This window comes from Bufo gargarizans, chromosome 8 (assembly GCF_014858855.1).
Source record: "Bufo gargarizans isolate SCDJY-AF-19 chromosome 8, ASM1485885v1, whole genome shotgun sequence".
Taxonomy (NCBI): Eukaryota; Metazoa; Chordata; class Amphibia; order Anura; family Bufonidae; genus Bufo; species Bufo gargarizans.
The window spans coordinates 152,662,966-152,675,514 of record NC_058087.1 but is presented as its reverse complement, the minus strand read 5'-3'; the positions used below and the strand labels follow the sequence as shown (position 1 = coordinate 152,675,514).

The following is a 12,549-nucleotide window of genomic DNA, read 5'->3' as shown; positions in this document are numbered from 1 at the left end:
ACACAACGGTCGTGTGCATGAGGCCTTAGCCTGCCTCCTCCAACTGAGTTTGGGGCTCATTCTACCACAGCCAATGCGACTTCTTGGGCAGAGAGGGCAGATGCTTCTCTGGCCCAAATTTTTAGAGACGCTACTTGGAGTTCTTCCCATACTTTTTTTTTTTTTGAGATTACGGACTGCATCTTGATTCAGATGCGGCTTTTCGGAGGAAAGTGCTACAAGCTGTATTTTATTTATTTTTTGTCTTATAGTTTAGTCTCGCATGGGTGTTGTCATGGATGAGGGGAAAACAATAATTGCTGTTACCGGTAATTGTTTTTCTTGAAACACATGACGGCACCCCAAAAATTCCTTTCCTAATATAATTAAGAAAAAAGTATATATGTACATATAGAATCATAGTTGATAGAGCTTCCTTCCCATGGGAAATTAGAGAGTTACCGGATAAGTTCTCTTCTTTACCATTATGTGTGTTGCTTTTCAGTTTTTTTTTTTTTTAACTTCTTCTTTCTTGGTGGTTGGCACGCCTCCGGAGGTCGGTTTATTATAATCACTGAGGTGTGGTGGGGGTGTGAACCATTGTATCTCTTCAGGCTTCTCTTTCCTGGATGGGAGGTCCTAGTCGCATGGGTGCCGTCATGGGTTTCAAGAAAAACAATTACCGGTAAGAGAAATGATTGTTTTTTAAATGGGCTTTATTCAAAATATAGAGGCCTTCTCTCCATACAGAGAGCTGAGCTGCTCTACTAGCAGGATCTGAATTTCCTCTTTGCTCCATCAGACAGGACAGCTCTCTGACCTTGTAAACTCTCTTCAAAGCTCATTTCTGATCTTGCTGATACGAATGTGGCTTAAATAACAGTTCATGACCTCTTAGTAGTTTACAGATAAGGCCTCCTGCACATGACCGTATGGCTTTTTCAGTGTTTTGCAGTCCGTTTTTCACGGATCCGTTGTTCCGTTTTTTGTTTACGTTGTGTTTCCGTTTCTGTTCCGTTTTTCCGGATGGCATATACAGTATACAGTAATTCCATAGAAAAAATTGGGCTGGGCATAACATTTTTAATAGATGGTTCCGCAAAAAACGGAACGGATACGGAAGACATACTGATGCATTTCCGTATGTGTTCCGTTTTTTTTTTTGCGGACCCATTGACTTGAATGGAGCCACAGAACGTGATTTGCGGGCAATAATAGGACATGTTCTATCTTTCAACGGAACGGAAATACCGAAAAGGAATACATACGGAGTACATTCCGTTTTTTTTTGCGGAACCATTGAGATGAATGGTTCCGTATACGGAACGCAAAAAACGGCCAGTAAACGGGAAAAAAAAAACGGTTGTGTGCAGGAGCCCTAACGGTTATTAGATGACGGGCACAAAGTGAAAGTAGGCTGCACACCGCTAGAAAAACAGTTAACCCTTTGTGACAGAACGGCTTAATATTTATAATAAAGACCAACTGAAAAAATAAATTTTAGCACCTAATGAGTACAATGCGATCTTGAAAAAAAAAAATTACTCCTAACGGTGTACATAACCTTTAAGATGTTGGCAAGTTTATATTACTAGCTGCACATGTGTTGGTAACAGTATCTGCATGCAGCTAGTAATAATCATTAATAAACTATCAGCACTGATGTCCGATAGTTTTCAGAATTCATTCATGGACGCCCGCCTATCAGAAGCGTGCAGTACTCTATCTTTCTTTGTGGACTGCTGCTAACTACGCCAGGTGTATGGGCGTGCAGCGTCCACCAAACCCTCTCTAGTGCTGCTCCGTGCTGACTATATGGGCGCGCAGCTTTAGTTCTGCTCCTGATAACATGCCTATTTCATCAGAAACGCGTCTCTATTTAGAGAGAAGGGTCATAGGCAGAATATGAGGATTATACTTTAGGAGGGACTGGGCATGATATTGATGAGTGTTGGTGGCTATAATAACATTGCCTAAAAAACGCTCACTGTATAAATAAGTCATCCCAGCTTCTCCTCCTTGCTATGAATAGCAGACTAAGAAAGATGCAATGTTTGAGATGATAGGTGGAGAGTAATATGTTACATAGTGATACATATTGTCTCTCTCTCTCTCTCTCTCTCTCTCTCTCTCTCTCTCTCTCTCTCTCTCTCTCTCTATCTATCTATATATATATATATATATATATATATATATGACGCATGGGTGATAATATGTATCTTTCTGATATCTCCATACTAAATAACAATAAGTGGTGTATTTAAGAAAGGAGGTTTGGTCACATATGATTAACCTCCTTCTTGCGCATCATCACATACCCGGCAAATACATGTATACATCAGTGTCTGCATGAATCCAGCTGCAGCTACTCCTATCTGAAAGGGGTTTTGTCTGCTTACACTGCCCTTTTATCTTATACCATCACACACACTGGTTAGATAATGGGCTTTAAAGGGCATATGTCGGCAGATTTGTGCCTATGACACTGGCTGATCTCTTACATGTGCACTTGGCAGCTGAAAGACATCTGTGTTGGTCCCATGTTCATATGTGTCCGCATTCGCTGAGAAAAATGAATGTTTTAATATATGTAAATGATCCTCAAGGGGCAGTTGCCGTTACACCTAAAGTCTCAGCTCTCTCTGCAACTGCTGTGCCCTCTCCACTTTGACAGGACCAGGCAGTGTAAACTTCATCATGGCTGGTCCTGTCACTCAAAGTGCAAAGGCGCCGCAGTTGCAGAAGTAGCAGAACCATCTAGGTGTAACAGCAACGATCCTGTTGCTACTAGAGGCTCATTTGCATATAGTAAAACATAATCTTTCTCACCAATGCTGGGCACATATGAACATGGGACCAAGCACAGATGTCTTCAGCTGCCAAGCGCACAGTGTAACAGGTCAGCCAGTGTCATAGGTACAAATCTGCCGACAGATGCCCTTTAAAGAGAGTGGATATAAAAGTATGTAGCAGACAATACTGTATGTAAAGCTGAGCCTACCGGCAGATGTTAAGGTGCTCTGTGTATATTGCTGTATTCACAGCGCCGTACACTGTATTGTGGCTGTGCTTGGTATTGCAGCCCAGGCCCATTCACTTGACTGAGCTACACGTGACCAGTGAATGTAACGTTACTGGCCTAGGAAGAGGTCATAGCACTCACCGGTGTGTCACAGCCTCTTCAAACAGCTGATCTGCAGTGGTCCCCCACCGATTAGATACTGAATGACCTATCCCGAGGACAGGACATCAATATAAAAATCTCAGACAACCCTGTTAATTATATCATGCAGAATTTTCTTTGGGCGTTGTATAGTTGTCAGAGGAATGTTTTGACCAGGCATGCAGGAGCGTCTCTCCACGCCCGACATCAGTTTGGGCTGGAGATATACTTAGTGGAAATATACTTTAATACTGAATAGCAGTCTTTGACTAACCTGATTTCTGAAATAACATTTCTGACCTTTTTTTACCATGAAAAAGTTTAGCTGCAGTGTTCCAAAGATGTTAATACGGTAACAAAAGGCAAACAGTATATAGTAAAATACCATGAAAGAGTCTGAGTGTCGGATTTTGTCATATCCAGGAATTATCATGTAAACTTGTGAGCTAACAGACCCTCGTCTTTTTCCCGTTTATTGGGACCTGTGTTTATCCTTGGACCATGTGTTTAATACTGTGATTTAAACAGCCAGCAGCATTTTCCGTATTTCCCGTTAATTCCTGCTCTTTGTAGTGATGGCTTGGACTCAGTACTCGACTTTGCCGTTCATTTATTTATTCTTAGCTTATCACAGAGCATAGTTTTCAATTTTAAAGATTTTACCAGATCCAGAAAGTCCCTGTCACTGATTAAAGGGGCTTTTCTAGTGGGGGAAAAAAGTTGGTGGCACTAGAGGAGTTCAAAAATAAGCAAACCAGTATTTGCTGATCCCTTGTCATTCCCGTTCTGATTGGTCCGCCCAGAAGGAGTGCTCCTATGGAACGGGCTGCGATTCATTTGGAATCCAAGTGAATAAAAGCTAGGTGCATGTACTAAAAGGGAAGCCTGATTCGTATGTGGCCATGTGCATGAGGCCTTTTTTTTTATTTTTTTATATTGAATGGACAGATTGTCTGGTTATGGGATCTAGAGGGTGTAGTAATTTCAAGCACCAACTGTATGTAACCATGTGGTTGTGCCTACATGTATGCTTGCCTTGAAAATGTAAGCTTCTGTAGTGCAGAAGTAGTAGCCATGGACAAGTCTGTTCGTTTGGCCTGATAAGATGACGGAGTCATTGATAAACCCACTATATACAGGGTGGATCAAGTAAGGGGTGGAACACTTCATTAAGTAAGATATTTGCATGTTTTCATGCTTTTATTGCATGTAATTTTTCCAAGAATATGCTGGCCGTGTAGACAACATTAAACATATGTCCCAGGCTCAGGAAAGTTGAAGTATTGTGGTATTCCCAAATGAAGAAGATTGGTTTTGAACTGTTTGTTTCTGTTTTTCCTTGTAGGGAGAGGAAATTTTTCTGGACATGTTTGAAGACGAGTACAGAAGTATGATGGTGAGTTTTAACATGTGCTCATATAGCCCTTTAGTATATACAGTATTCTTTAAAGCGTACCTTAGTTTGAAAAAAAGTTTGCATAATGGCTGTGCTTCTTTGTACAATCATAACTGTGAAGGAACAGGTCTTTTTTGGGGCTTTCCTGATGACCTTTTCATCCCAATTATTCCTTGTTTCAGCTGCACAGCTAGATGCATTTCTCTCACAAGCAGGGGCTGTCTCCCTTCTGTGCAATCTGCCAGCATTGTACTGCCATGGTGTCCTTTCCCTTACTTCCCACTATGCTTGTCTTCATCTCAGTAGCTCACCGAACAGATCAGATAAGTGGGAGATCACACTGACAGAAAGGCAGAATGCTCCTATAATCTTCAAAAGCAGTGTAGAAGCAGTTCTCATCTAGCTCTGACAAGCCCCTCTTCCTCTCTGCCGTCTTCAAAGTCTCTGTTAGGCCTCTTGCACACGACTGTATGCCCTCTGAGATATACGGTCCGTGAGTGGGCCATATGTTCTGGAACGGCATTGATCATGCACACAGGAGCACACAGCATCATAGATTACATTGATGCTGTGCACGTCGGGCCACCTGCGGGACTATTGTCCCGCACTTATAAGATCATATGAGTGCAGAACAATAGCCCCGCGGGCGGCCCGTTCAATGCCGCTCCGGGACATATGGCCCGCTCACGGACCGTATATCTCTGAGGCATACGGTCGTGTGCAAGAGGCCTTACTAGGGAGGGATCTTGCCTCACAACAGGCAGTGAACTGCAAATTAGGTGGAAATGAGACCCCCCACCTTCCCTCATTGGCCATTACTTTCCAGATTTTTTCAGGTTGTTGCAGGCATATTGTCACACTTTGGTGTGGGAGGGAAACCCCACACCGAACATAGGAGGGAAAAGAAATAAGGCCTGGAAACTAGGGAAGGAAGATGGACACCTCCTAGTGAAAACCCTAACCAAAATCCTAATTGACTACCAGTATAAACAGACCCCAAAGATAGTTGAGTTCATACGCAGGAAAACTTAGAGTCCTGTCTAGCCCTTAGGACCCTGGTACTATTGGGAGAGACAAGACTACCTGTTCCTCCTGAAGGAAGGACGAACAGGAGCCTTCTTCAGGCCTAATACAAACAATAGGGAAATGCAACACACAGATCCCCAAAGAAATACAAAAGGGAAAGAAAATACTTCAAAGGGGCTATAGAAGCACCAGGAACTCCGCCGAGATCCAACCACAAACTATCCACAGAAGCTATAAACCGCACAGCATAGTGGGAGAAGCAACTATAAATAAGGAAAGTTAAATGACCACATAAGCAACACCTAGAGGCAAGGGGTGTGGCCATTACCAGAAACAACACAGACTCCTATTAATTCCCAAGGAAAACCTGTCAGATCAAACCATGTGTTGCCAGTCTCGCAGATCTCCTGCCACTCACTGTCGCCGGGACGTCCATATGTCTCGGTACTTCTGTGACACATATTTTTTAAATGAAGTGATTTTGCTATTTCCACCATTCTCTATTAAATTAAATGAAATTGTGTGACAGTACAGTGGCTCTTCAAATTCCACAGCATGAAGTGAATGTGGACTCCTTCTTCATACCTCTGCAGCCATGTTTCATTTTCCGTAATGCTGTCTATCTTTTGCCAAAAACGTTGGTGGTCACTTTTTTAATCAAAGTCCTTTTTCACTAAATAACTTTTTAAAATACAGATGACCAATCTCTGTAAAAAGTAATTTCTGAGGATCTCATGGAAATCAGGATGATTTTTGCAGCCAGTGGGTCCTTGCGTAATTGTTGTCAGACAGAGTTTATTGAAATTGCGAAAGCCAGCTCCCCTGACATAAACATCCTGCTGCGGATCCTGCATATGTTCAAACATAGAAATTGTAGAAGATTGTCTGATCCGGCGTTTAGATAAAATCTAGCCTTTTATTTCAGCATATTAAAATCCAAAAGCTGTCTTACTCATGGCATGGAGTGAGATCCACCCTTCACCAATTAAATACATCAGGTAATTTTTAAAATACTTGCAGTATTAACATCAATCAGAGCAATAGAAAATGTAGTAAAAAAGCATATAATATAATATCTCATATTAAAAAAATTAGAGTAACCATGCATCTGTAACAGCAAAATAATGACCAATTATATGTGAAAAACAAAATAATTATCTCAATTCTGGAACATAAGGTCTCTAAGTAAGTTCAGACCATCCGGTACCTGAGTGTTTGATGTGAGAATTCAAAAGAACTCACAGACAAATTATTTATGATGAATATTTGGGATGAGATGAAACATCCGAAGTCGATTTGCATAAAACTTTGCTAGAATTCTGTACGGAGCGTGAGACTTCAGGTAATAACTTCAAAAATGAATTTCTACTGTAAAAAAACATTTACCGAACTCTAAGGCTACTTTCACACTAGCGTTGTTTAAATCCGGCGTTCAATTCCGACACCGGAACTTCCCGCCGGATCCGGAAAAACGTGTGAAACGGATTACATTTGAATCCTGATCAGGATTTTGATCACAATGAAAAAATGCATTGGAAAAAACGGATCCGCCATTTATGGACTTTAACTTTTTTTTCACATTTTTCTGGTTTAACATGCAAAAGCCGGATCGGTTTGACTGAACACACCGCGCCGGATCTGGCGTTAATGCAAGTCAATGGGGAAAAAAGCCTGATCCGGCGTTCAGTCAAAGTGTTCAGGATCTTTGGCCGGAGGTAAAAATACAACATGCTACGGTTTTCTGAAAAGCCTGATCAGTCAAAAAGACTGAACTGAAGACATCCTGATGCATCCTGAACGGATTACTCTCCATTCAGAATGCATGGGGATATGCCTGATCAGTTATTTTCCGGTATAGAGCCCCTGTGACGGAACTCTATGCCGGAAAAGAATAACGCTAGTGTGAAAGTACCCTTAAGAAGTTTTATGCGAATCGACTTCAGATGTTTCATCCAAAGTCGATTCACTCATCCCTAATGAATATCATCACCACCTCTTTCGGAAATTTGTACCTTCACAAGAGCCCATGTTCTAAAAGAGTCAGTTTTTCTTTCATGGCAGTTAATAAAATGTTTTGCAACATTGGGTATATTAACTATATCAGGATTTTTTATGTCAGTTAAATGTTCTAAAATCAGTGTTTTGAATTTCCTGTAAAACCTACATATAATTTGTCACATAACGAGCACATAATGACATCAATTACAGATTCTGAACTACAATTTAAATATTGTTTAACTGGAAAAGTACCGCATTTTTCGCTTTGTAAGATGCTTTGTCGTTGCGTCTTATAACGTGAATACTAGTGAGAGCTTCCATTATGCAGGAGGTGCAGGAAGCAGTGAGTGAAAGCGCTGCTAGCTCTGGCTGTACTCACCGCTCCCTGATCTTCTCCGAGCCCACGCTGCACTGTCCTGACTGCACACAGCATCAGGAATGAGTGCGCACATTATGACCTAATGCTGTGCGATGTCAAATCACCGCGCGGCACGGACCCGGAGAAGACCAGGGAGTGGTGAGTGCAGCACGCCATCCGGAGAGTTAAGTCTGTTTAGTTATTTTCGTCTAATATAGGGGTCTGATGAAGGTTGGGGGGGTCCAATTAAAAATATTTTTTTTCTGATTTTCCTTCTCTAAAACCAAGGTGCGTCTTATAAACCGATGCGTTTTATAAAGTGAAAAATACTGTAATTGAACATGTTGAATCAGTAAATTACTTTGGAGGTTTTTCAGATGTCGAGGATATGAATCACATTTATAAAAACCACAGCAATGTAGCCAGGGCTTGCTTGTGATATTTGTTTGATCAAAACGTAGGAGAAATAATGTTGCCAGGGGTTGGAGATTTTCTGTAGGAGATTTGACATCCTTGATTTAATGTTTGTTCTAACAGTGGATCGTCGCATAATAAAGATATGTATTTGGTAATATTTTTATTTCATTGACTTGTGGACTGTATTCCAATACTGCAGTAAGCATATCGGTATTGTGGACTGTATTCCAGTACTACAGTAAGCATATCGGTATTGTGGACTATATTCCAGTATGACAGTAAGCATATCAGTATTGCATTGTATGTGAGCACAGAATAATAGATCATGGCTAGATTTATCAAAAGATTTACAATCTGCGTCTTCATCATCGACTGTGGATAAGCTGTTTATTCTATTAGCTTTGAGTTGGAAACCAGAGTCTGTACTGCAGTTCCTTCTGGCTCGTGTCATCTCACCTGTAATATATGCTTGTTTTGGCATGAGCTATAGTGTTTCCAGCTGTGGGTTTCCTGGACGTGGATGTTTGTATGATACTTGCTGCTTCACTATGTCAGGTACTATGATGAAAGGAATATGGAAAATGTAAACTATACAGATTGTATAAAAGGTGGTATGACAGACATCCCCAGGCCAAATAAAAAAAGTATATCATTGATTTATCTGCCATACCACCTAATGGAATACGAGTAAGGGTTGTTGTGGGAAAAAAAAATGTATTTTTCCTCCCAAAATGCCATTGTCAAATTGGCTAAATAGGGGGAGTGTCTCGGAGGAAAAATAAAATAAAAATTCACGCAACGACCCTTTCTCGTCCACCATTAGGTGGTATGGCAGGTACATCGATGATATGCTTTTTATTTCATGCAGAGATGTCTGCCACAACTCCTTTTATTGATTTACATTAAAGGGATCATCCAGGTAAAGATAATGATGACCTATCCCAACACCCCGTTGATCGGCTGTATTAGGGATCCACTCTTTTGACGACAATTCGTATAACTTACATTTTACATATCCCTTCCATCATAGTACCATTACTTTTCTTGATTTATGTTGACATAGTGAAGTGGCAAGTGTCATACAAACATCCACATCCAGGAAACACTTCATGACATGGTGTGCTGTCCACATCCGTAGTTCCTTTCCGCGGCCCCGCAAAAAAGATAGAGCGCATCCTATTTTTGTCCGTAAATGCGGACAAGAATAGGCATTTCTATCATAGTGCCTGCCATGTTCGGTCCACAAAATGCGGAACTCACACGGGCCGGTGTCCATGTTTTGCAGATCTACAACTGGAGGACCACAAAACAATACGGTTGTCCGAATATAGCCTTATTTGGGGCTGTGAAACGAAATAAAAGATCCAGACAGCTGTCCGCAACTTTTGGGGCCCCATAGAAGTGAATGGGTCCACATCTAATCCACAAAATGGCGGATCAGCTGCGGACAGCAACATCCGGCCGTCTGAATGAACCCTAACATTGAGAATCTTGATATAGTTAATGCACTCATCATTGCAAAACATTTTACTAACCGTCCTGCTAGCAGAACTGCCTCTCTTAGAACATGGGCAGTTGAGAAAGTCCAAGTTTCCCAAAGAGATGACAATATTCATCCTTGATTATTAGACTGTGCGCCTTCTGGTTCCTCACATTAAACACTCAGGTACCAGATGGTCTGAATTTACGTAGAGACCTTTTGTTCCATGACTGAGATAATTATTTTGTTTTTTACATATAATCGGTTATTATTTTACTGTCTCATATTATGTACAAGCAATGTTATGCGATATTATATGCTTTTTACAACTGTTTTTATTACTCAGATTGCTGTTTATGCAGCATGTGCTTTAAAATTACCTGATGTATTTAATTGGTGAAGGGTGGATCTCACTCCATGCCAAGACCGCAGTGTGCGGTTGAGACATGTAGGCTCTGGGGTATCCAAGAATCTTTTGCTGAAATAAAATATTGGATTTTATCTACACACCGGATCAAACAATCTTCTGGTAGACAGCATTGCCTGTGTGCCGCTGATTACATGATGAACGAGTGAAACGGTTGTTCGTCAGGAAGGATGATCATTGGTGCAGACACCTAAATCATCATTTGCTGGCAGTAGATTGTGGCGTCTAAACGACGAGTCTGTATGAGGACAAGAGATGGCATTAGCGATAGCTTCTCCCCGTACCGTGGAGGAGATCGCTGCATGTAAATCCAGCTTTCTCCTCCACTGACCAGCAATTGATTGTGGGACCTTTGCAAATCGTGTCGCTGTAGTGACCATTTTCACAGTTAAGATCAGTCAAGAGCAAGAACCGTTTTATCGTTTTTTTGTCATTTACACTGTCCATTTCACTTATCACTATATCTGGGAAGCTAAAGTATTCGTAGCATCGATAGTTCGGTCGATGTAAATGACCTTTAACCTCTCAGAAACTTATGTCAAAATTGTTTTTAAGAACCTAATTTGAAACTGACAACCATTGTGTCTGAAGGTTCTGTTGTCACTTTTTAGAAAAATGGCCACCATAACAAAACATAAAAAATCTTCTATACCACTCACTGTCAGTAAATCAAACATAAGAGCCGAACTTTGATATAGGCCTCTGTCACATGAACATTTCAGTCCACGATGCATGTGATAGACACATCCCAGTGTACTGGGCGCACAGTAGAGTAGACCTATGGTCAGGCAGGACTGCACAGCTTCATAAATCCTTCTAATGCAATGAGTTCTGGTAAGAGGAGCGGTGTAAGGTTGGGGCGTTGTGGCTATCCTGGATTCAACACGCACATTTGAAGGAGGCCTAAGTGATATCCGGCTTCATCAAAGGGGTTGTCCAGCCCAAAAAAGGCTGAGAATAGAGTGAAATATTAAAATAGGTCTGACTCGCCTTACCAATTTCTGCCGTTCTCGTTCCAATGCTTCTTAGTCCCTGTCAACAGGCAAGTAAATGACTGCTCCGCCATTCATTGAGTGAGGTGGGTCACTGCTGCAGCCATTTATTAGTGAGGTCATTTCCTGTGTGTCGACGAGGCCGTTGGGGGACCCTAAAGGGCTGGAACAGGATTGGTGGGGTTTCTGTAAAGTGATTATACAATTTTTTTATTATTTTATGACATTCTAAGCCTTTTATGAAATATTTGCATTGGCCGGACAACCCCATTAAACTTCCCGGAGTCATCCATGAGCCAGTTAGTGTAAGCATCAGTATGTTATATCCTGCAGTCAAGATTTTAGTGAATGATAGCAGTGTCTCCTCTTCATGAAATTTACACTAATGCATTCCCAATGTATACCTCACGTAGAAGACTCCACAATATGATGGGCTACTTTCACACCTCGGATGTGAATTCCGGTAGGCTGTTCCAGACTGCCTGAATTCACCGTATCTGGCACTGCTGGATGAGGACGGAATGTCCGCCGGCCCCATTAAGTATAATGAGTTTTGGCGGTGATCTGTACGCATTCCGGCAGAGAACTGTCCGGAAACAAACAGCTGCATGTTGCGATTTGTGTCCAGCCGATTCTCCGCTTGGCTGCTGGACCAGCCATGCTGGAGTTTTACACCGGAGTTGTCAAACTAGCCATAGTCAGTAAGATAAAGTTGCGGCACTCAGATTGTTCTTTTGCAATTAAAGTAATTTATTGTCGCATCAAAAAAAGAATGATCCAGTTACAAAACTAAAAACAACCACTCTTTATATCATTGGTTCACCGGACGTTTCGGTCCAAATGGACCTTCTTCATCAGTCTAAAGATCTGAAGTTTCAGTGGTGTAGAATATGGAGGTTGGATCATGAAACTCGCCGTAGGCATACAGCGGCACAAGTCGGATAATGCACTGCAGAGTGCTTGCACTTATGAGGAACTTTGCAGAAATTCAGGAAGAATTGCATGAACCATGGTAGTTTACAAACCAGATGAAATCAGACAATATTTTTGTTAGAGGAGTTAAGGAAAATGATTTAGGATTTTATTTTGAATAATGTTGTATTATACAATTGTAATATAAACTTCAGTGGTTCTCCACTCTTTATTTAAATCCTCACCGCAGGCCAATTGTGACACAGAATTTTTCCGCAGCATGTAGGAGAGATTTTAAGTTTCATCCATCATTTGGTGCTACTGTGGATTTGTTTGCCTACAAATGATCAGCAAATAACCCACTGCTTAAACACCTTTTGGGGTCTTTTATCAAACAGGTG

The 12,549-nt window shown here is 41.3% G+C and overlaps 1 protein-coding gene across 1 annotated transcript in view; it reads left to right on the top strand.

Moving 5' to 3' along the window:
- Window positions 1-12,549, top strand: part of CLEC16A (C-type lectin domain containing 16A) — a 280,950-nt gene that overhangs the window by 93,728 nt on the left and 174,673 nt on the right. Inside the window, exon 17 of the mRNA XM_044302863.1 lies at window positions 4,488-4,538. Within this exon, the coding sequence (XP_044158798.1) occupies window positions 4,488-4,538 (51 nt within the window). The remainder of the gene's footprint in view (window positions 1-4,487; window positions 4,539-12,549) is intronic.